At 47.5% G+C, this 25352-nt stretch overlaps 1 protein-coding gene across 8 annotated transcripts in view; it reads right to left on the reverse strand.

The window, feature by feature from the left end:
• DDAH2 (dimethylarginine dimethylaminohydrolase 2) overlaps positions 1-25088 on the reverse strand; it is a 33612-nt gene extending 8524 nt beyond the window's left edge. Inside the window, exons 1-2 of one of the 8 annotated variants that reach the window (XM_053300383.1) lie at positions 24752-25088; positions 3594-3902 (exon numbers count right to left, since the gene is read on the reverse strand). In XM_053300383.1, the coding sequence (XP_053156358.1) occupies positions 3594-3899 (306 nt within the window). In that variant the 5' untranslated portion in view covers positions 3900-3902; positions 24752-25088. Of the gene's footprint in view, positions 1-3593; positions 3903-5066; positions 5088-5273; positions 5322-5812; positions 6021-8408; positions 8467-20874; positions 21068-24513; positions 24635-24751 lie in introns of those variants that run through there. The other 7 variants (XM_053300387.1, XM_053300378.1, XM_053300381.1 and 4 more) reach the window with 7 other exon arrangements.
• Between the last annotated feature and the right edge of the window lie 264 nt (positions 25089-25352).

Consider the following 25352-nt stretch of genomic DNA (forward strand, 5'->3'; position numbering starts at 1 on the left):
GGCACTGGTTAACTTAAGACGGCAAATGGCTATGGGGCTTTTCCTCTGGAAGAAGAGGAAATTATTCCCCAAAGCTTAGGTGGGGTGTGTATACACACACGCTCCTATATCCAGTAAGTGACACCGAAGCAGAGATGGGTCATGAGGGGCGGATGAGGCATGATTCCAATTGCCGAGGCAACCAGTCAGGCGGCTGCAGAAACAAGGGTGGGATTAATCCCAGAGGCTCCTGCAGAGGAACAGATGGGACCAGCTATTGACAAGGTTTAACAAACAGCTCAACACTCCTGTCTGTCTCCCTTTGGGAGCAGGAATCCTGGGTCAGGGCTCTCCGCCAACTTAGCCACTCACAAATCCACCCAATATGCTTGTCTACTAGCCCCACTAGGCCCCAAGAAGCCAAGGGAACCTGACCTCCAGATCCCATTCCCCTTATGCCAAGCCTCAACAAGTTTCATTTCAGTCAGAAGAGCCAGCCCAGAACTTCAAGAGTCAAGAATGCCCTCTGCTCTATGCAGTGGGGAGTGGGGTAGCAGATTCCCCACCCTGCTGCCTCACTCATTCTGTTCATATCATCAATCTGGCTCAGGTGAGTGATGGATGGATGCGACCAGGAAAAGGAGTGAGCAAGCAAAGCAGGGGTAGGTAGCGCCTTCCTCCTCCTGATAGTGTTTGGCTGAGGCAGGCAATGGACCAATGCAACCAGGAGGAGGAGAGAGCAACCCAACTGCACCTTAATTGTTCCCTCCTCCTCCTGGCCACTTTCATCCATCACCTGGCCTGAGCCAGATGGGCATTACCAGGAAGAGTGAGCAAGCAAGGTGAGGATACTACCACCCCCGCCTCACCGCACGTTGCTGAAGGCAAGCAGCTTGGCCATCCATCATCTGGCTCAGGAGCCATGCTGAAATTTGAAGGGGCCATATAACAAGCTGGAAATGCTGACAAGCCTTGGAATGGTTGCACCTTGTCTTATGCACAGTCTAGATTCTGCATTCTGCTTGGACAATGGAGAGCCACATGCAGTCATGGGGACTTTTGATGCAACCACCAAGGCTTGAAAGTTTCTAGTCCTTATGCTTCAGGTTTTAATATGTGCTGGCAATCAATGCCTTGGAAATTTCAGAAGCTTTGGTGGGGAGCAGGACTTACAGTGGTCAGGGCAGAGGGGCACCTTCGTGCCCGTCATAGCTCTTAGTTTCTCCACATCACTGGCAAAAGCAGAACGAGAGAAATGCAAAACCAACAAGTATTTAATTTAAAGGGTCTGCCTTGTCATGGCGTAGAATTTGGGAAGAATTAACTTTCTTAAAATGCAAAGTATACATAGCTGCATCCCTAAACCTGGGATGACGCCTACAACATATTTTATCTATTGAATGAACTATGGAGAGGCACGAGTGCTGCATACTAAATTCTCTGTTGGTTTGTCTACATTTGGGGAGCCTTACGGTCTCATCCTATGCACATTCACTCAAAAGTAAGTCTCATTCCATTTACAGGGTTACCAGGTTTCAAGGTCTGAGTTGAAGTTTCAGAGTCTGAGCCTTCTTCCCCAGATCTCTAGAGAAAACAACATCAAGAGGAGAAGCCAGAATCAAGAGGGTAAACTGTTTCTGCTTGGCATGAGAACTTTTGCTGCTCTTTCTGTCCCTCATGTCCACCAAGCGCTCTCTCTTAGGCCCCAGGCATAGGCAGGGGTTTCCCAGGATACCCAGGTGCCATCCTTTGTCTCACCTAGAGATGTGAAGGCCTGGAAACAACCTTGGGGGGAAAACACGTGGTGGTAGTTTTTTGTGCCCTCCGTTCTCCCCCCACCTCAGCCTTCACATCTCTAGTTCCACCATGTGCCACTAGGCAATGGTATCACTCTTCAGTTCTCAGGCTCTGACCCCCAGGTCTCTGAAGACATGGCAACCATACCCAGGTAAGTGTGGCTACAACTGCAGTCTTAATACTTTTTAAAAACAAATTTAAGTTGTAATTGTTGGTGTTTGTTTTTTATTGTATGCTTTAAAAAAATAATAATAATGGTTTTGTGAGCCACCCAGAAAACAATTTGTTATGAGGTGGCGATAGAAAAATACTTACTATTACGAGGTAGTTGCCAGCCACCTCCAGCTGACTCTCTTGAAAGCAATCCTGGAGATTTTAATGGCTTGAGATTATGAATAATAATAGACAAAAAGATCCCAAGGAGTAATTTCAATCAGAGTTGGTAATTCGCTTGCCCTTTTGGGAAAGCATGCTGCAACAAACTCCAAGAACCCCCACCTTAATCTACAACCCCTCCCACTCCCAATAAAGACCCTCAAAACACACTCTAGGAATTTGGGGAAAGTACTACTGCTCTAGAAAGGCTTCAGAGGCCTACTTGGGATGTATACTCTTGGCCAGTCTTGTAAACAGACACTTTTCTGGTTGCCTGTGATGCACAATACCCTGTGCTGGGTGTTATCAATATACTGATGACACCCAAATCTATTTCTCCTTGTCATCAATATTAGGAAATGGAATTAGCCCCTTAAATGCCTTCCTACAGGCAGTAAAGGGCTGGAATGAGGGATAATAATAAACTGAAGCTGAATCCAAGCAAGACAGAGGTGCTCATTGTCGGGGGTCATAATCCACAAGATGGAATAGAACTTTCTGTTCTGGATGAGGTGATGCTCCCCCAGAAAGAACAGGTTCATAGCTTGGGAGTGCTCTAGGACCTGGGTCTCACCCTGGTGCCTCAGGTTGAGGCTGTGGCCAGGAGGGCTTTTTACCAGCTTTGATTGATTGGGCAAGTCTACCTGTTCCTTGAGAAGAATGACCTGAAAACAGTGGTATACCAGGTGGTAACCGCAAGCTTGGACTACTGCAATGCACCCTATGTAGGGCTACCTTTGTATGTAGTTCAGAAACTTCAGTTAGTTCAAAATGGGGCAGCCAGATTGGTCCCTGGGGTATCCCGGAGATACCACATTATGCCTGTTCCTAAACAGTTGCACTTGCTGCCAATATGTTTCCGGGCAAAGTACTGGTTATTACCTTTAAAGCCCTGAATATCTTGAGAGAGTGCCTTTCTCTAGAAGATTCCCACTCATTAAGATCACCAGAACGGGCCCGTCTTCAGGGGCCACCAATTCATCTGGTGGTGACCTTTACATTTTTTACATTTTTTTTACATGACCTTGGATCAGGCCTTCTCAGAAGTCGCCCCTGGGTTGTGGAACGCACTCCCGCGTATATAAGAGAATTATCTTCCTTGGAGACCTTCAGGAAAGATCCATCTTTTTAGCCTGGCTTTTACTGAGATCTAGCTTTAATTTTAATTTGGTTTAAATGTTGCTTTAATTGTTTTATTATGTGTTTTTAATTTTAATATAACCCCCCCAAGCCATTTTAGGAAAGGGGGTAAATAAATTGAATAAATAAAAATAAATAAAGCATTGCCTCCCAGGCAACCAGACAGAGAGGTTTCCGGAGAATGGAAGACAGACAGCTCCTAATGCAAGCATGCACGTTCAGGAAGATTTGTAACTTTTTGTAGATTTCAGACATTCAAGGCACTTCCAGTTAATGCAGGTGAACCATAGTGCGTTACTCACCTCCTCTCGCCGTGATGACTCCCACGGCCGCGTGAGCAGTGCAGTGTCTCCCTGAATCACTGCCAGATCCCCCACCAGTGCTGAATAGGGGAGGTCTTCATCTGCCGCCAGCTCAATGACTTGCAGCCCTAGCTTCTGCCGCAAGATGCCTGTGTAGACGCCATACTGCCGGTGGGCCTTGGCCAGGTCCACTGGCTCAGTCGCACCATTGGAGCCCTCTGCCTTCGTGTCTGCCGTGCCAAACGAGGAAGGGATGCAGCGGACAATGGCATGAGTGTACTTGCCAAAGGAAGAGATGCTGGCCATGGTCTGGAAGGGAAGATTGGAAAAAATACATATATGTACCATTCACCTGGAAAATGAGCCCTTATTCTCAATCACATCTAAATCACAACTGTTTTTAAAAATCACTGCTGCTTCTAACGATTTTTTAAATTTATAAAACCACACACATTTATTTATATGTTGCTGAAGTTTCATTCTGCTTTACTGGGTATTTTTGTGTTTTAGAAAGGATTTATTATGGCTGATATTGTTTTGAAGTGTTTGTCTTAATTTTTGTTATGAACTTTATCATCAAGATAAGCTGTTTTGGAATTGCTTTTCTATACTAGCAATATGAATTAATAATAATAATAAATATTATTATTATTATTATTATTGTTATTATTATTATTATATTTGTCTAATGTTGATACTATTGCTGTGATATTTTATTTATTAGTATTGGAAGCTACTATGGGCATAATTTAGTCTTCAATTTAGACAACAGATATGTTTTCCACTGGTTTAGGGATCATGAATCTCCCAAACTTGTACCCAGAGAAACAAAGAATAATTTTTGGCCCAGTGGAAGTTGAATTAGTAGTAATATGTGCTAATGATTAAGCACCTATGTCACATTGTAAATAGCTCTGGACGGGGACCAGGGAAATCTGGGCACAAATTCCTTCTCCACCATGAAGTTCACTGAATGAACCTGAGCCAATCACACTTTCTATTGGCCTAACCTCCCTCAGGGGGTTGTTGCAAGAATACAAAGGGGAAACCTGCATGACTCAATATTGTTCCAGCCCTGTGTGGACTAGAGGAGTCTCCATTGCTATGCTGCAACACAGGACCCCTATAAGCACTGGGGCCCTGAGCACCTGCTCCCCAGCCTCTACTTTCAAAGAAGCCACCTGAGATGCTGGGAATTGGACCTGGTTCCTTACACACACAAAACAAGTGCTTGCCATTATTAATTATTATTATTATTATTATTAATATAGCACTCCATCTAAGTTGCTCCAAGCTGCTCAGCAGAAATAAAAACATCAATTAAAATATTTAAACAATCAAACTAGGTCCCGTGTCCTCCACACTTGCATTTGCAAACCCTTCAATGGCACTGAATGACAGATGTGACGTTAATGAAATTGTTGAAAGCAACTCTGAACCTTTGGGATAAAGAGGGTTGTAAACATGACACACATTCATCCCTTGACACAGTGGAGGAGGATGGCAACCTGCAAGAAGAGGTCTCTGGGGGGGGGGGGCGGATTCTCTGATCCATCACCAGGGATCCCTCAGCAGCCACACCCATCACCCCCTTCTGGATTGTGTGAGAAGAGGAGCCTATCCCCACTGCAAGCTAAAAGTCTGATCAATGTAGGTAGGTAAGTAGGTAGGGTAGCAAACTTCGATCTGAGGCTTGTCTGGATGCAGATGCATGAAATGTTAGAAGTAAAAGGGAGGGAGCAGAATGCTTGGAGGGTGAAATGTTGTGGGGGAAATGACAGTTGGGATTTTGAGGCAGTTGTTTTTTTGACTGAGTTTTGAGGGCGGGGGTGGTGGTGGATTAAAGCCTTAGGTTAGGTGGGGTTGGGAACCTGTTAGAAGCCACGTGCATAATATAAAAAGATGAACGTAGCCCTGAACCATACACACACACACACACACACACACACACACACAGATATTCCCCTCAGGGGATGAAGCCGCTCTGAGAAGAGCAGAAGGTTTCAAGTTCCCTCTCTGGCTTCTCCAAGATAGGGCTGAGAGAGATTCCTGCCTGCAACCTTGGAGAAGCCGCTGCCAGTCTGTGAAGACAATACTGAGCTAGATAGACCAGTGGTCTGACTCAGTATATGGCAGTTTCCTATGTTCCTACACAGGGGAATACTTTGCATAGTTCCCTTGTTTTGTTCACAACAGAGCAGATGGCATGTAACACCCACATATCTTCAAGCTTTGAAGACCTCACTCAAAATCTGGAGCAAGGAAAGCTGGGGTGCAGCAGTGGATAGGACAGACTCACTCTCTCAGGAATAACTGAGCTGGAAATCTAGTCAGGGATCAGTTTCATATCCTTCCCTCCCTCAGGGTGCTTCTCTCCCCCCCCCCCCGCTTCTTCTTCAAAGTCACATGTCTGGACTCAGCCTTGCTAGGGCCCTAAAGAATGGCTCCATGGTTCCACCAACCCCAACCTCCAGAGAGGCTAGTCTTCCGAAGGCCAGACAGTAACGCCAGAGGGCAAGAATATATTTTCATCCCAGCACCAAACTGATTAGATAATTGCTTCCAAAAGGCAGGCAATCAACAGATCAATGTGCCCTACGCATAGGGACAAGCACAGCCGTCTACATTCTACAAGTCACATTTCAAACAACAGTGCTAGGCACCAAGTTCAACATCCCAACCATAACCTTTTTTTAAAAACACACCAACACATTTAAACACAAAGCTGCAAAGATAAGCTTGAAAGCATGTAGACAATGCTGGACAAAATATCAACCAACAGAGCTGGGCACAAGTAAACATATAGGAGGCTGCCTTCTACCAAGTCAGACCACCTAGCTCATTATTATTTACATTGACTGGCAGTGGTTCTCCAGAGTTTCAGACCTGAGTCCTTCCCAGCCCTACCTGGAAATGCCAGCAATTGAATCTGAGACCTTCTGCATGTACTGTATGACTGAGCAAAAGCTAGGAGCAGAATTTCCACAGGTCAAGGGGCAGGGCTTCAGAGGCCCACAGAGCTCTTTGCTCCTCATGTCTGACCAATAAAAGTTATTTATGAACACAAACTAAATCTGCTTCAGTTGCATGTTGTATACAGATTGTAAAATGCAGTTATTCTTGACAAGTTTGATATATTTTGGTGCAGAATGCTAATTTGTTTAACACAGAGTATACAACACAGATGCTTCCAAACTTCAGAGTTCCCTCTCAGATCTTGGAGTTTCCCATTGGTCATGTTTCCATGGCAGAACCAATAAATCAGCAACCCTACAGTGTTTGTTTTTAATTCCCAGTTTTTGCCAGAAGACTATGCATGGGCAGTTGTCACCGCTCAAAATTCTGTGTGTCTCTACACACATCAACAGCACGCCCATGTGTACTGATAACACATGGCTAAAAAGGAAACCCTGATGTGAACATTTTGGTTTTCCTGCTTTACTGGGGCTCAGGAATACACAGGTGTATCAGAAAACCCACACAAAATAAGAATGTTGCTGCTTTCATACATGCTACCCCCTCAAGACCGCAATATGTAATAGCATCAACATTCTTTTTGTGTAGTGTTTTACTGACACACACATGTGCTCCTGTGCACTGGTAACACAGTAAAGAAAGAGATCACAACTGCTTTTTGCAATTTTATCAATGCAACATCAACGTGCAACTGAAAGCTATGAAAAACTGAATATGCTCTAATTTGGGAATTAATCTTAGCGATTCTGATGTCTGGACCAGGAGGAATGGAACATCCAGCAGAGGAATAATATTCTGTTTCTATCCTGTCCAAGGAACAGAGTGCTACTCAGAGTGGTATACACAAGGATTCTCAATCCTGGGTGCTCCAATGTTAGCAGTCTATAACTCCCATCACCCCCAGCCACAGTGGTTGAAGGGCTGGGGGAGGGGGGGGAAGAGATGGGAGTTTTAATCAATCCAATAATATCTGGTCACCCAAAGTTGGGAATCCCTGCTATAAACAATTCTCCTATTCCCCTCCCTTTAAATCTCACAATGACCCTATGAGGTACCGTATGTTAGTGACTCTCTTGCTAATCCTTTGGCAGCTGTGCAAGCACTGCAGGCAGCTACTGGATGGTGACCAGCACCATCCCATGCTGCGTCACCAGCCCCTCCCCCACTGAGCCAGGGATAATGAATTGCTATTTTTCCCTTCAGGAGTGGTGCGCACACTTTCTCCAACGCTCCATGGAACATCGCCTATAATTAAGATGATCAGGAGCATTTATATAACACTTTCTTTCCCATAGAACATTCACAACACATTTCACATGGCAAAAGGAATATTATTATTTTTTAATGAAGAAACTGTTTCCTGTCTCCAAGGAACTCACAAGCTAAAAAGAAACACCGGGGTGACACCAGCAACCACCACGGGAAAAGACACCAGGCTACGATGGACAATTGCTCTTCCCCTACTAAATGTATATGAGGAAGTCACCACTTTCACAGGGTCTCTTTGACCAGTTCGCGGGAATTGATGCCTTTCGTAAACAATCTAATCCGGCCCCCTTTCATTATGGTGGATAGGGACACAGCTAGTGCAAACAGCCAGCAGAATGACTCCCATAGGAAAAGGAGAATTCATATGGCAAAGCCCTAATTGGCTCGATCCAGGATGAGCCCTCCTTGGCAACTGCCTGGTCAGGTGCACCTCTTGATGAGGTTAACAGCAATAAACCAATCAGTAAGGTGTCCCAGCACTTTATCCATGGACCAAAAAAAAAAGGTGCCCAGTCAGCTTCCTTTATTTGCAAAGTTCCCCATGAAGAAATATTTTTTATTCTTCCTTACAGATCTGCTCAGTTTCCTCATGTGTTCACATTTCAGAACAGCAGTAATTTGGACTCTCTCTCTCCCCCCACCGGACAGAATTCTGCCCAAAATAAGAGCGACTCACATACGAGGATGTGTGCTCAGAGTTACTGCATCTCCGCCTTCTCTTGTACACAACCCTATATTTTTTATTGGGGGGGGGGACTGTATCCACTGCCATTTGCTTTTGAAAATGTAACATTTCCTTTTTTTTTTTTTTAACAGTCTTTTCCTTATTAACTTCAGCAGTAAGGTGCTTCACTTCTGCACTATTTTTATGGCCACTTCAGCAGAAATTTAGCTGGCACTACAAATATTTACTCAGGGTGGAGGTCACCCTGCTCCACTTGCCTAAACTATTCCTGCTATTCATCCTCCAGGTATTCTCCCTCTGCCTCTGGCCTATTATTATGTACTAGTGTTTTCAAGCCCATTAAAATAGCGGGCGCTAGTAGGGGAGAGTTCCGCCGCCGCCGCCGCCAAGAGTGCCCTGCTCCCTCTTGCCCTCCCCCCTGCCCCACTCCCTCTTGCCCCTCCCCCCTGCCCCACTCCCTCTTGCCCTTTCCCCTCCCCCCTGCTCCACTCCCTCTTGCCCTCCCCCCTGCCCCACTCCCTCTTGCCCTTTCCCCTCCCCCTGCTCCACTCCCTCTTGCCCTCCCCCCTGCCCCACTCCCTCTTGCCCTTGCCCCTCCCCCCTGCCCCACTCCCTCTTGCCCTTGCCCCTCCCCCCTGCCCTACTCCCTCTTGCCCTCCCCCCTCCGCCCGGCCCCACTCCCTCTTGCCCTTGCCCCCCCCTGCCCTACTCCCTCTTGCCCTCCCCCTCCCCCCTGCCCTCCCCCCTGCCCCACTCCCTCTTGCCCTTCCCCTTCCCCTTCCCCCCTGCCCCACTCCCTCTCCCCCCCCCACATTTTTAAATTTTTATCTTACCGGCCCTCCGCTCCTCCTCCCGGGCGGCAAAGAGTTAACAGTTAACAGTTTTGGAAGCGGCGGCGAAGCAGCAGCAGGCGGCGGCGACTGGGTCTGATGCTGGCCACAGCGGGCCCGCCACGCCACGCGGCCTGCCGTGGCCGCTGCCGCCGCTTGTCCATCGTTGCAGCCGGCTGCCGGACAGCCACCGCTCCCCCCATTTTCCACCTTCTGCCCCTGGTATCGGGGCCCACTGCGGGCTGACCATCCGCTGCCAGGCCGGCCCCACAACCACCAACTGTCGCCGCCGCCGCCATGGGCCCCACTCGCCGCCGCCATCGCTTCCCCATCCGGCGCCACTTCCCCGGCACCGCCATCGCTTCCCCGGCCGGCATCAGCCCCAGTCATCGCCGCCTCCTGCTGCTGCTTCCCCTCGCCGCTTACTGGGACCCAACATGGCCACCGTGTCCCTGCGGCCGTCTCTTTCTCGGGCGCTCTGAGCATGCGCTCTGCGCATGCCCAGAACGCCCAAGAAAAACACGGGCGCAGAGACTCGGGCACACACTTTAGCTCTTTATTATAGAGGAGGATACATACAGTGTTTTTCACATACATGGCGCTTAGATTCATAAGCAAAACAAAAACAGGTCCATCCATTGTGGAGCTTGCAAGCGACAGTAAAGACAACAGTGGAATGGGAGGGAGAAGTAACAATAAACCAGAACCAATCCCCCAGTAAGCCACCTAATGGCACAGCGAGAAAATGATTTGACTAGCAAGCCAGAGGTTGCTGGTTCGAATCCCCACTGGTATGTTTCCCATACTATGTTTCCCATACTATGAGAAACACCTATATCAGACAGCAGTGATATGGCAAGATGCTGAAAGGCATCATCTCCTACTGCACGGGAGATGGAAATGGTAAACCCCTCCTATATTCTACCAAAGACAACCACAGGGCTCTGTGAGGGCCAGGAGTCGACGGCACACTTTACTTTAATCCCCCAATGCAAATGAACACAGTGGTGACAGACATGGTAAAGTTTCCTTTTAAATATCTACCTCATCAGCAGTGAAGGTTCTAATCTAAAGCATTCCACTTCCTACCATTCTCAGCTCAAGGGAGAAAATGTACCTTTGCAACCAGGTCCCCATTATATGCCTCCTAACCAGGTCCCCATTATATGCCTCCACCTTTTGCAGCAATGGGCCAATCTTGTGGCAGTTGTGGAAAATTATTCTTACAGATCCCTCCTAGGAAATCTCTTTCAATAAGGAGATTTCGTGGATGAAAAGTTATCAATTGATGACATGGTTGCTCCAATCGCTAAAGTATTTTCTCTTCTGGGAACAGAATTCCAGCTCAATTGCTGCTCAAAAAAAGACACCAGAAAGATCAAATTCATCAACTGAATGCACTTCTCCAAACAACTAATACCTTTCTGGTTTCTCTGTGTTAATCAGAGAATCAAGTTAATTGCTTCTCAGTGTCATCTGCAATTGATGAATCTTTTCTTCTACAGAGTCTTCCGATTGTTAAATTCCCAAACAGTCAGGAAGTTAATGAAAAATCCTCCTCAGCTAGGACATTATGAACTGAGAGGAAGCGCTTATTGCATCGATCCACGGATGTGCCGATCTATAAGAGTTGGCTGGGTTAAAACGTCAGCATCTCCTACCTCCCCACAAAGCAGAGCAATATATGCAGTTTTGCGTGCTATGGCAAGTGCAAATGCTGCTCTCTGGCGAAGGGAGCAAGCCCCAAAACTGTAGCTGCAGAGATGGGTGAGGATCATCCCCACAGCTGTATGGCAATCCCCACCGCCACAGGCTGAAAGGAAGGCTGCGGGCTGTTTGACTGGTGGGACTAGGGCTTTCAGTGGGGATGGCCAGGTGGGACTAGGGCTTTTTCAGTGGTGGTGACTAGACTGTAGAACTCCCTCCTGAGAGGACACCTGCCTGGCCCTCACCTCAGAAGCCAGCTCAAGCAGCAGGAAGCAGCCCTTCAGTCCGCCCAATTATGAGGGGACTTCTGCTACTCAAGGCAGGGAAAATGGCTGCATGACTGTAGCCCAGGGGTCCTCAAAATTAGGTAGCCAGATATTGTTAGACTACAATTCCCATCATCTCCAGTGGCACTCCACTGAAGCTGAGAATGGTGAGAGTTTTAGCTCAACAACTTCTGGGGACCCAAGTTTGAGAAGCCCTGCTGAAACTTCAGCATATGCCTGTAACAAAGCCAAAGGGCATACCCTTCGTCATATCACAGATGAAAACAGAGACATGCTTGTGCAACTGTAAGATGCCAAGGGCCAAAATTCACATTAGATTAAGCCTGTCATTAACTGGCAGGCTTAACACCAGAAGCCTGCTGAAGTGCCCATTTGATTATGCATGGGGCTGGGGGGGGGGTGGGTTTAACTCTTCCCCTGTATCAGTTGTTTATGTAAAATTCTCCCCCCCCCCATCCAATAGCTAATTGCTCCTGAAGCAGCTTTTTGCTACTGCCATTTTGGAGGGCAATTTTTGGCAGAAAATCAGTGTAAGGGGAAAACAATGTTCAACCCCCTCCCCCCACATCGGGACTCTTTCAGAGGCTTTTCTTTACAGCGGGGGGGGGGGTGCACTTGCAGCTTACTTCCAGTGTTAAGCCTATCAATTTGCGATGGGCTTAATATAACATGTAGTCTGAACATCCAGGAGGGCCATCAGCAGGTAAAGGTAAAGTCTGCCATCAAGTCAATTTCGACTCCCGGTGCCCACAGAGCCCTGTGGTTTTCTTTGGTAGAACATAAGAGGGGTTTACCATTGCCTCTTCCCGCACAGTACAAGATGATGCCTTTCAGCATCTTCCTAAATTGCTGCTGCCCGATATCATAACAGCAGGGATTCCAACTGGCAACTTTCTGCTTGTTAGTCAAGCATTTCCTCGCTGCGCCACTTAAGGTGATGCCATCAGCACCATCACCAGTAAGACCCACTTTGCTGAAGGTTAAGAAAACCACATGGCTCTGTGGTCACCAGGAGTTGACCGACTCGACGGCACACCTTTACCAAGGGCTGTTTTCATTTATTCCACAATAACCTATCCTGCCCTGGCTTCTGATGTACCTGTGTTAGTAAACTGCCATGAACAGTACACTTCTTTCAGCACAGGGGATGCACAATTTTGTTCCTGCAGCTGTCACTGCCATAATCCCCAACCACAATGGCCAATAGTCAGAGATTATGGAAGTTGTTCTCCAATATCTGCAGGAGGGCCAAAGTTGTGCAGCTCTGTTTTAGGATGTTTAGTAGGAATTCGCAGGAACTCTAGCCCGGAACTCTTCAACCAGAACCAAAATCAAGCCAGGCCAGTTTGAATCTGGTTCGGATTCTAACCGAACTGGCCGGTTTTGCATGCATCTCTAACATACACACATTTGTGTGTGAATGACTGTATCTCTGTTCATCTTAAAAAGTGAACAAGTCCCCTGAAATTCAGGATAAAGATAGGAAGTGTACTGCTGTACTTGTGTTCAACATGTTAACCATCATACCAGTGTATAGATCTGTCCCTGTGTACTCTGTCCACAGATTGTACAAGTGTTGAACATAGCATGTAAATAGGGCTCTGGTTGCATTCAATGCAGAACAGCTGCAACTCAAACACATTCAGCCACATATTACTATTTGGTAAGAGAATTATCAAGGAGAGGAGGGATGGAAGTGAAGTTAGTTTCTAATTGACACCTGACCTCAGCCTATGTGGGGGGCGGGGAAGGGTTAAGTTCCACATAGCTGCTGTGTCAGGTGGCTGGAAGTTAACTCTGAGGTCAATTCCAGCCATCATTTTGGGGAAAGGAGCCATTTTGTGGATCTTAAAAAAAAAAAAAAAAAAAACATCTTTCCCCTGCAATTTTTCCATGGGAAGATGGGGGATGGAGGACTTGGGGGGTGGGGTTCCTGGACAGTTGGAGAACCACAGAGCACAGAAGGGCTTTTTATTTTTATTGGGGGGGGGGGGCTTTTTTCACCGATTTTTGGTGATTTCCTCAGCCTCCAGGAACCTAACCCCCCCCCATTCCCATTACCTTAATGCGCCGTTATCCACGAAAACCTGTGGGAACAGAATCCCCACAGATAACAGAAAGCACACCTGTAATATGCTTTCTGTCTGTCTCCTGCATCTGAGGGGGCCTGTAGCCAGGTTACTTAAAAATGAACACGTATTCATATAACATGCACATGTGTACAGCTACTTGCATGCACATACAACATTCATACCTGAACAGAGCTGGGGACAGCTGAATGTATGATTTAAGAAACCTTCTTTTAAAAATAAAAAGAAGCCCATCTTCTAGGGTGCAGAACTGTACTGTCAATGTCAAAGTCCACCCTTTATGGAAAGGGCCATAGCTCAGTGACAGACCAGCTACTTTGAGGAGGAGAGCTGGTCTTGTGGTAGCAAGCATGACTTGTCCCCTTTGCTAAGCAGGGTCTGCCCTGGTTGCATTTGAATGGGAGACTTGATGTGTGAGCACTTGAAGATATTCCCCTCAGGGGATGAAGCTGCTCTGGGAAGAGCAGAAGGTTTCACGTTCCCTCCCTGGCTTCTCCAAGATAGGAGAGATTCCTGCTTGCAACCTTGGAGAAGCCGCTGCCAGTCTGTGCAATACTGAGCTAGACGGACCAATGGTATGACTCAGTAAATGGCAGCTTCCTATGTGCATGCAGACATTTCATGTTCAGTCCTCAACAACTCCAGGCAAGGCTGGGAAAGACCTGCCTGAAGCCTTGAAGAGCTGCTGCCAGTCAGAGTAGACAATATTGAACTAGATGGACCAATGGTTCAACTCCATATAAGGCAGCTTCTTACATTCACAGCAGCCCTATGTTCAATGCACATACTGAATTCAATGTAACATGTGAATCTATATACAGCACAAACACATGTACACGTCTGTACGGATACTTGAATGCACACATAACATAATGTCTGCTTGGGCTAGTAAAGCTATTCATGCAATTCTGCCTGTGGCTAAAACAAATCATTCCACGGTCCTGTTGTGCATTACAATCCCTCATTTCCAAAACATCATTTAGCTCCCCAAGTTTTCCATTATTCTTAATTCCCTCGTTCATCTCGGAAGTGAACTTGGTGCACAGATGGTTATGGTCAAGAGGCCGTTTTCAGTTAATCTCAGAGAGCACAGGGAAGAAAGCAGCCTCCAAGATGGCCTCAGAATGCAACAGTGCCCTTATCTCGGTCAGGAGACAAGCCCGTTCAGGCTAAAATATAGCAACAGACAGCACTTCCTTTGTAGCTGGGGTTGTTTTGGCAAAGGACTGGTTTACAGGAGGAGAAAACACTCTTTTCACCCAGAAATCCCCACATACATATACACCCTTCTTCCCCTGTGGGCTGGGTCTTGGAAATCACCAGCTGAGGTCAGCGAGGTCACCCGATGGAGGCCATTCTGCAGCTGGGGGTGTTTAGAAAAAGGAAACTGGGACCCCGCAGAGGAAAGAATTCCAGCCAGTGGGAACAGCCAGGATGCGCTAAGGCGGAAAAAATGTAACACATGTTTCCGTTTAAATTTATGTTGGAGGGAGAGAGAGGGAAAGAGAAAAGAAAGACAGAAGGGAGAGAGAGCACAATAGGATATCTAAGCAACCACATCTTGCAACTCTACATACAGCACCAACCTCTTCCCCAAAAGTACAACAATGGGGTAAGGCACTCTAAAGCCCCCCTCTCCCCCCCCCAGTGGTTATTTGTCCCTTAGGGCTCACAGAAGTGGGAAGAGGACAATCGTCCTGAGGACTTGAAGAAGACTTGGAAGGGGGAAGTACATCATTTCTATGGATTTGTAGATAGGGGCATGAGAGATACGTTCAACGGGGCTTGAGAAAGACAGGATTTGTTTGGGGACTTCTGTTCAACAGGGCTCTATGAAACTTCGGAGGGAAGCCACAGTTCAGTGGTCAAGAACCTAGGGTAGGGCTTGGAAAGGCCCTTCTCCATCTGAATCCCTGGAGAGCAATTGCCACTGTACAGTAATGAGCTAGCTGAACCAATGGTCTGACTAGGGATGTGCACGAACCATCCAACCAATGGTTTGGCAGCGGGGGGGGTGTGTTAACGTTAAGGGACCAGGAGGATGCTCTCCCCCACCCCCACCCCGCCGCATTTCCCCCACCGGTGCTCTCACCAAAATTGCTGGTGTGAGGCTGCCGTGTACCTCCTTGTCACCCCAGTCAGTGTCAAACCGGACGTGGGCCACTTCCAGTTTGACACTGACCGGGGCAGCAAGGAGATACACTACCACCCCACACCAGCGATTTTGGCGAGAGCGCTGGTGGGGGAAATGCGGTGGTAGTGGGGGTGGAGCACCCTCCTGGTCCCTTAAAGATTTTTTAAAAAACAGCTGCCGAACCGGTCCGAACACCAGACCTCCGAACTGGTCCAGTAAAAGGACCGCCAAACCGGTTCGGGCACATCCCTAGGTCTGACTCATTACAAGGCAGCTTTAAGGCTCTATCATGTGGCTCTATGAGGTTAGAGGAAAGTTATCTGGTCGCTAGAGTCCTTCACCTTGGTCCTGTCTCCCTCCTCTAGATGTGGACAGAGAGGTGCACTGTGTTGTAGTTATGGAAAAGTATATTAAGCTTTACACATCTAAAAACTGGGACAAACTTTTAACGAAGCATTGTTGAAAGGTACACTCCATCAGTCTGAACTGTAAAGCAGACCTATCGGGTGGATTCAGACAACTACATTATTCTGTACAGAAATGTGAAGGCCTACTACTATACCCTATGCATTTTGTGATCTTTAGGCCCCACTGTTTACAAATTTTGTACTCTGCACCCACACCAATATCTGCCAGCTGAACACTTTAGCCCTCTTCAGGGGTGAAAAGAAGCAAGGACATCATACTCTCGTACAGTGTCCCCAAAGCATGCCTGAAAGCCCTGCCCCGGGGTTGATGTGCTCAGAAGCCCCACACACCCTCTGTCCACACTTACAGCGTTTGTCTGCAGAGTCAAATACTGTAATGCGGACAGATTCTTTCCACTATTGCAATGCTGAGGCACATCAGCCAAATGCTGCAAGCATGGACAGCGGGGGGGGTGGCCTTCTGAGCACATTAATGCCAAGGCAGTGCTTGTGGGTGCACTCTGTATGTGGGTACAGCATCCCTGCTTTTTCAAACGTGTCTGAAGATAGCTTGTGTGGGCTCTTAGTCTTTACAGTGCCACAGGACCTTTTCTTGTTATTCAGACGACAACTGCAATTTGTCAGACTACATTGATTGTTTGAAGCTTTCTTCATGAGAGGGCTTATGGTGAGTCCATCATTAGTGTGGGGGAAAGCTGTCGTGTGTGACAAGATTAACATCACAGTGATGTATACAAATTGGGTCTGTTTGGACAATACTTCCCAACTCCATGTTATCAGCAAGCGAGCATGCCACCTCCCAACCAGGGTCCTGTTCCTTAATCACACAGGGGCATAGTTCATCTGAATCATCCCTTTGAACTTGCTCCAAATAGTATTCTGAAGCACAGGTAGATGAGTGATGCAGGAAAAGGCAAATTCCACAAGGGAAGTGGGAGGCCACTGTCACCAGGATAGCCCTGTCTCTACTCCTGCCCCCAGCTCACCTCAGATGCTGGGGGCACCTAACGGAGGGCCCTTGAAGAATTATCTTAGTGCATGAGCAATTGGATGCGTGTGACAGAATACCAGCTGAGTTATACACCTACATTCTGTCCAGTGCAAAAAAGTCCAACTTGGATTCCCAACCTATTGCACATGCTCACAGGTATTGTATTTTATTTTACATTTATATCCTGCTCTTCCTCTGAGGAGACCAGAGCAGTACACATGGTTTACTGGGAGTCCAAACAGTTCAACAGGTAGAAGAGCACAGGCAGATGAGTGGTTTGGATTAACTATCCCCTCGTGATTAAGGAACAGCACGCCAATGTCTTAATTGTGTGAGAACAAGGTCAGTCAGAAAGTATCTTCTGAACTGGCCAAGAGCTATTCACCTCTCAGACATACCCAGAAACCTTATATATCACCAGGACCCATAAGTGGGTCACGTCTCAACCTAAACTGAGCTGCAGCAGACATAGTGCAACCACAACTATTTTCATTCTCTTGATATTTTAAAGAGAGACACAGAGACAACATGACCAGCAGCTGCACTTTCAACATTATAGAAACAGGGTAGTTAGACAGGTGCACTTTCCCTCATTCCTACCTGATAAGCTACACCAGCCAAGATTTCCTCTTCTATGCAATGACGACTCAGCCATTTTTAAGAGGGTGGACGGGGACGCTGTACCCATCTACAGGGTCCCAAAAGCATGCCTGCAAGCCCCGCCCTGGCGCCGACACACTCAGAAGCCTCGCCTTCACGCTGACAGTGTTTGTCTGCAGAGACAAGAGCTGTAAGCGTGAAGAGACCACAGTATTTGCCTCCACAGACAAATGCTGCAAGTGTGTTGAGCGTGCGCATGAAGCTTTTGAACATGTCAGCGCTGAGGTGGGCTCACAGGTGTGTTCTTGGGACACTGTGTGCAGGTACAGGAGCCTTTTAAAACAGGGTGGATTTGATTTAAATCACTAGCAGGGTGGATAAAAATCAATGGTTTTTTAAAAAAAAAATCAGATATTTTTTATTTAAATTGGATTTTTTTGATTTAAATCGGATTTTTTTGATTTAAAAAAAAAAATCATTGATTTTTATCCACCCTGCTAGTGATTTAAATCGTGATTTAAATCAGTTTGATTTAAATCAAATCCACCCTGTTTTAAAACCATGTTTGAAGGCAGCTTTATTCTCCTTTATTTGGTTGGTCACCCTAAAGTCCAAAGCAGGAAGATGATGATGATGATGATGATTAATTCGATTTAATAAACATTTAGCATTAAAAAATTAGAAGTGAGTATCATGTGGAAGTCCAGAAAAGGCTGAAGACTATTCTAATGCATTTTATACATTTATATACACCTTCAACAGCATTCCCAAGATGGTTTCGTGAACATCATAAAAACACACAAAATGAGCCACAATTACAAGAATTAAAATAGAAGTAAAAATATACAAACTTTTAAAAAGCCTAGGAGGAGTTTTCAAAAGCCTTCACCTAGCACTGAGCAGGCAGCAGCAAGGGCAAAAGGCAAATTCCACCAGGGGAGGGGGGCACACACAGTCATCAAGGTAGCCCTGTCTCTGTTCCTGCCCCCAGCTCACCTCAGATGCTGGGGGCACCTAACGGAGGGGCCCTGAAGAATTATCTTAGCGCATGAGCAATTGAATGCGTGTGATAGAATACCAGCTGAGTTATACACCTAGTTTCTGTCCAGTACACAAAAGTCCAACTTGGATTCCCAACCTATTGCACATGCTCACAGGTATTGTATTTTATTTTACATTTATATCCTGCTCTTCCTCTGAGGAGACCAGAGCAGTATATGTGGTTAATGTACCCTGATCCTTTGAGCAACTGAGTGTCCAAACAGTTCAACACACACACACACACACACACACACACACACCTCTTCACCCCTTGAGTGGACAGGCAATGTACAGGGTGAAGTGCCACCCCCATGGATCACTCACAAGCTAGAAGGTCAATTCTCCCATCCTCACTTTCTTCTTCAGATCATGCAATAAGTTACAGGGTTAATTTAAACCAAATTGATTTAAATCATGATTTAAATTGCTTCACCGAAAGACTCGATTTAAGGATTTAAATCACTAGTCAGGAAAATCGAGTGCAAGTACATTCTTGTCTAATATAACTTTTCTGTAGGTTTCATTTTTAAAAGGTAGGTACACACTGCAAATAGGTACACACTTCTCATTATGCCGTTTCATTCGGGCAACCAGGCCTTAGATTTCTTTGTTGCACTGTTTGCATTTTGCATACAGGCCTGTCTTACCCACAGAAACTTCATTAAAATATTCCCAAATGAGGTCTCTTTTACAGCCTACTACCATGATAGGCATTTCCCCTTCTACCGTGGAGGATATATTCCAAAAATGTTTCCTCAGGAGTGCATGAATATGTTCTTCTGTTCACTTTTGTTTTCACTTTCTATCCCCTGCCCCTTCATCCCTTGCATTTATAATAATTTATTGCTCCTCCTTGCTCAGGTCTACTCCATCTCCCCAAATTATCTATTCATTTATTGATCACCTTTGCCACTGCACTTGGGGGGGGGGGGGTGGCGCTCTGTGTGTGTGTGTGTGTGCGCGCGCGCGCACACACTGCATGTACACCACCTGCAGAATAGGATTGATTGGATCTGCTATCTTTCATCCCCATATATGGCTCTTAACATGTTCACAGAATATAATGAGAAATTATGATTAATATTCCTGATGATTTTAAAAAAATTACAATCCAATTGAAATTTAAAAAATCAATTTAAAATTTAAAAATCTGATTTAAATTTCAAAAATCCTTTTTTAAAAAACCATTGTTTTTAATCAACCCTGATGGGATGGGAGCAGGGAGATTGGTTGCCAAGGCCTCAGCAGGACTTTTATTTCCCTCCATCTAGCCTATTCTGGAACAAAACAAACCAAGTGGGAGCCAACACAAAGAGTCCATTTTAGATCCAAAGTTCCTCAGGGAAGGGATCTGTCCTCTTGTATTCTGGAAAGCACTAAGCACTACATCAAATAAACAAACAGCTCACTCACACTTCCTGCACAAGTCACAGACTCTTACTGCACTCTGGTTATTTATTCTCAAGGTAAAATCTGGACCCTACAGCACAAAGTGTGAACACCTACACAAGTTTATTGAGAATCAGTTTTGTTAATCAACTGCAAGGCTCAAAGTCCGCCTCCTAGGAGGTACAAATCAACATCTCGTTACCCCAAAAGGGCCATAAAATAGAAGCAATCAAGAGCAACGCACACACAAACACACATTAGGGCCTCCAAGTGGAATACAAGGCTTCTCGAGAAAAGAAATGTTTCCCACTTCTTTAATCCAAAATCTCAGGGGTGGTTCCCTCCCCCCACTCCGCTCCTTCTCTGCTAATTCATTATTTCATTTCCTGCTGTCCAAGGCCAGAAAGGCGAGAGAATTGGCCATGACCTACCCACACCCCAAGCCCTGCCTCTCCCAAAAGGCAAGGCAACGCAATCCATCAGTTGGAGGATTTGAGGGGGGGTTTGGCCAGAGGAAGGGAAAGAAATCAAACACATGGGGTCAGAAATAATAAACTTTGGCTATTGCAATCTCATTCTGAATCTTGAACTCTGTGAGATCAACTTCCCAGACAGCCTCAAAGACACATCCCACCCACTGCAAGGAAACTGTTTAAGATAACAGAGGTTTGGGAAGCCTAGCAGAACAGTTTCAAGAGAAGAGCTGATAAGCTTAAATACACACAGTAGGGGTGTGCACGGATCAGTTCAGAGGCCATTCTACTGGCCTCCGAACCGGTCTGGAGAAGGGGTGGTTTTGGTTCGGGAGGGTTAGGGTGGGGGGTTCCATTAAGGGCGGGGGGGGCTTTACTTACCCCTCCCGCCCTTTCCCGCATTGGCGCCGTAAATATTGTAAGAAATCCGGGCGGCAGGATCCCTCGCCACCCGCTTCTATTACCGATTATGGCTCTGCTCCTCTGAATTTTAAACATCGGGGGGCGGCAGGGTGCTTTCCTGCCGCCCCCTCGAAGCCCCCTGCTGCCGCTGAAGCCCACTTAAATCTCGCCCGGACCGGAGGAGAAACCACGCTCGGGCAGGCGGCAGCGAGACGTCCGTCCTCCCGCCCACTCCCTGCCTTGCCGAGTGCGAAGTGCAGGGAGCCTTCTGCGCACGCGCGAAGAAGGAACTAGGAAGCCTTCTTCGCGCGTGCGCAGAAGGCTCCCTGCACTTTGCACTCGGCAAGGCAGGGAGCGGGCGGGCGGACGGACGTCTCGCTGCCGCCCGCCCGAGCACCGTTTCTCCACCGGAATCTCCGGTCCGGGCGAGATTTAAAGGGGCTTCAGCGGCAGCAGGGGGCTTCGAGGGGGCGGCAGGGAAGCACCCTGCCGCCCCCCAATGTTTAAAATTCAGAGGAGCAGAGCCATAATCGGTAATAGAAGTGGGTGGCGAGGGATCCTGCCGCCCGGATTTCTTACAATATTTACGGCGCCAACGCGGGAAAGGGCGGGAGGGGTAAGTAAAGCCCCCCCCCGCCCTTAATGGAACCCCCCACCCCAGCACCGAACCGCAGCTCCGCGGTCCGGTGCACATGACTAACACACAGAGATCTAGATAGGAGTACTACCCTAACAGTGGAGGCTTAATCTGAGGGATGGAGCTGTAGATCTGTGGCCAAATATCTACTTAGCATGCAGAAGGTCCCAGGTTCTCTCTCTGGCATCTCCAGACAGAGCTGAGAAAACTCCTTACCTGAAGCGCTGCTACCAGTCCGAGTATACAATACTGAGCTAGATGGAGCAATGGTCTGACTCAGACAGCAGCTTCCTACATTTCATTCAATCTAAGCCCAGGCTTAGCTCCAGAAACTATTTTCAAAATCAGAACCAGTCCAAACCAAGCCACATAAAATAATAATTCTTCTGAGTGTATGCAAAATATATTCATTCTGCACCAAATAACAACAGTCAACTTTTTAAAAAGAAAGAAAAAAGAAATTAAGCATAACACACTGCAAGGACTCCTGGCCCAAATCCACACCGCCTTCCTTCCCAAATAACCTGGGAATTTCAGTAACTCTACATAAGAACATAAGAACAGCCCTGCTGGATCAGACCCAAGGCCCATCTAGTCCAGCATCCTGTTTCGCACAGTGGCCCACCAGATGCCGCTGGAAGCCACAGGCAGGAGTTGAGGGCGTGCCCTCTCTCCTGCCATTACTCCCCTGCAACTGGTACTCAGAGGCACCCTGCCCTTGATGCTGGAGGTGGCCCACAGCCCTCCGACTAGTAGCCATTGATAGACCTCTCCTCCATGAAGTCATCCAAACCCCTCTTAAAGCCATCCAGGTTGTTGGCTGTCACCACATCCTGTGGCAGAGAATTCCACAAGTGGATCACGCATTGTGTGAAAAAGTACTTCTGTTTGTTGGTCCTAGACCTCCTGGCAATCAATTTCATGGAGTGACCCCTGGTTCTAGTGTTGTGTGAGAGGGAAAAGAATCTCTCTCTCTCTCTCCACTTTCTCCGCACCATGCATGATTTTATAGACCTCTATCATGTCTCCCCGCAGTCATTTTTTTTCTAAACTAAAAAGCCCCAGGTGTTGTAGTCTTGCCTCATAAGAAAGGTGCTCTAGGCCCCTGATCATCTTGGTTGCCCTCTTCTGTACCTTCTCCAGTTCAACAATGTCATTTTTAAGATGTGGTGACCAGAATTGTACGCAGTACTCCAAGTGTGGTCGCACCATAGTTTTGTATAAGGGCATTATTATGTTAGCCGTTTTATTTTCAATCCCCTTTCTAATGATCCCTAGCATGGAATTTGCCTTTTTCACAGCTGCCGCACATTGAGTCGACACTTTCAATGAGCTGTCAACCACAACCCCAAGATCCCTCTCCTGGTCCGTCACCGACAGCTCGGATCCCATCAGCATATACTTGAAGTTGGGGTTTTTCGTCCCAATGTGTATCACTTTACACTTGCTAACATTGAACCGCATTTGCCATTTTGTCGCCCACTCTCCCAGTTTGGAGAGATCCTTTTGGAGCTGCTCACAATCTGTTTGGGAATTCACTACCCGGAAGAGTTTGGTATCATCTGCAAATCTGGCCACATCGCTGCTTACCCCTGCTTCTAGATAATTAATGAATACATTAAAAAGCACCGGTCCCAGTACAGATCCCTGGGGGACCCCACTTCTTACTTCCCTCCATTGTGAAAACTCTCCATTTATACCTACCCTCTGTTTCCTGTCTTTCAACCAGTTAGCAATCCACACATGTACTTGTCCCCTTATCCCATGACAGCTAAGTTTCCTCAGGAGTCTTTGATGAGGAACTTTGTCAAAAGCTTTTTGAAGTCCAGGTAGACTATGTCAACTGGATCACCTTGATCCACACACTTGTTGACACTCTCAAAGAAGTCCAAAAGGTTGTTGAGGCAAGATTTACCTTTGCAGAAGCCATGCTGGCTCACTTCCAGCAGGGCCTGTTCTTCTAGGTGCTTTGCAATTTTTTACATCATCACTGTGACTTAAAAACTTTCACTTCCAGAATAAGTTTAGTGGCAAACCTCACTCCTACCTAAAGGAATTTGGGTTAAAATGTCCAGCCCATCTCTAGTAATCTTTGAGCATCATAAAGTCTCCTGGGCAGAGGAGGATAGAAGATAAAACGCTAAGAGTTGGAAGGTGAGAGTCCTAGTGCCCAAAAGCCAGGACTCCTGGGTTCTGTCACCTCTGAAGTACCATTTTGATGTCATGGGCTGTGGTGCCCACTAATTAAGGGGATAGCTGTATGCTGCTTTGCCCTAGAACAACCAGGGGTGTAACTAGGGGACAGGGGGGCAGTGTCTGCCCCTCTCCCTGGTGGCCCCTTGGAGAGAGATAATGAAGAAAACAGGGAGGGGTGAAGCTGGGGCCCCTGGGTTCTTTGAACCCATTTGCTCAATTATAGCTACACCCTTGGGTGGGACTCAAGATGCCCAGCCCATGCAGGCCATAGGCTCTGCTGAGAAACTGTCTGCACCCATCATAACCCACACACGTGTGTCTTTCCAGAAGATCCAGAGATCCTGGTTTCCATCCCTCGACCGAACGCATGAGATGCCCACTCCCTTTGGAAGCTGGAAACAGAGTTTAGTGAGCTTGTCTCCAGACCCAGCTTCCTCGCCACCTGCAATCCCGCTCCCTAAAGCCAGCAGAAGCCACTGCAGCGTCCTGGTTCCCAATCCTTACCCACCCCCCCAGAAGGCCACACCCCCTACGAGACTCCCCTCCCAGAGGAGCCCTGGCTTTAGCTTCCCTTGTTCTCCTAGACTCCACTCTCCTCCTCCCAGTTTATCCACTCGTTATCCAGAGAACTCAGGAGTCCTCCTGCCACTCAGCCCTTCCCACTGAGGCCCTCCCAAAATGCCCCTCACTGAGGACACAGGTGTGTCTTCCATCCCCCCCACCCTCTGCTCGAAGAGGCCTCTAACCCCACGCCTCCTTCTCAGAAATGAGCCTTCTCTTCTGACCTGTGCTCTCCCCACTGGAAAAATAACCCAGGAGTCCTGACTCGTATCGATCCCAGCCTCTCTTAAGAACGTGACCTCGAGCCTCCCTTGATCCAGGCTACTAAAGCCCACACCCCTCCTGGCGAACCCAGGAGTCCATCACCCCCACCCCTCCTTTCATTCCCTTCCCAAGGACCCCTGCTCCTCTCTCCCTCCCTCCCTCCCTCCCAGCTCCGCTGCTCTCCTCCCCGCCTCTTACCTCTCCCAGGGCGAGTCCATCCACCAGAAGTCTCCCCCTCTCTTGCTGCTCAAGAAGCTGGAGAAAAGAGGGACTTCAGCGTTAGGGCTCCGCCGATCTCCTCCAAAGCCCCTTCGCCTCCAGAAGGGGAGCGCCTCTTGGCATGCAGGATCCCGCACTTTCCCCAGCTCCTCGGACAGTTGCAAACGACTGGGGGTGGGATCGGCGCCCAGACGCTCACCCCCAAAAGCAGCTGCTTGTGGGCGAGGGGCGCGCCGGCTTCGCCATTGCTAGCGCAACGGGGGGTTGGGATCGCATTGTCTCTGGGCTGGAGCTGGGAGGGGGAGGGGGAGGGGGAGAGGGCGTGGCTCCCGCAAGCCACGCTCCTCCGCCCAGGAATGGTTTAGCAGCAACCCCTCCCCGTCTCTTTTCCACCCCTCCCGTCGATGCTGCCAGAACTGATTGCAAAAAAGTGGGATGGTGATTAATGACTGGATTGGAAGGAAGGAAGGAAGAAAAAATTGGGAGTGGAGTTCAAACGGTGGAGGGGGAAATATTGGAGTTCTTCTAGTGGAGTCTTTGTGAGTGATGCCCTGGTTAATTTCGGTAAAAAGAAACTGCC

This window comes from Hemicordylus capensis, chromosome 2 (assembly GCF_027244095.1).
Source record: "Hemicordylus capensis ecotype Gifberg chromosome 2, rHemCap1.1.pri, whole genome shotgun sequence".
Taxonomy (NCBI): domain Eukaryota; kingdom Metazoa; phylum Chordata; class Lepidosauria; order Squamata; family Cordylidae; genus Hemicordylus; species Hemicordylus capensis.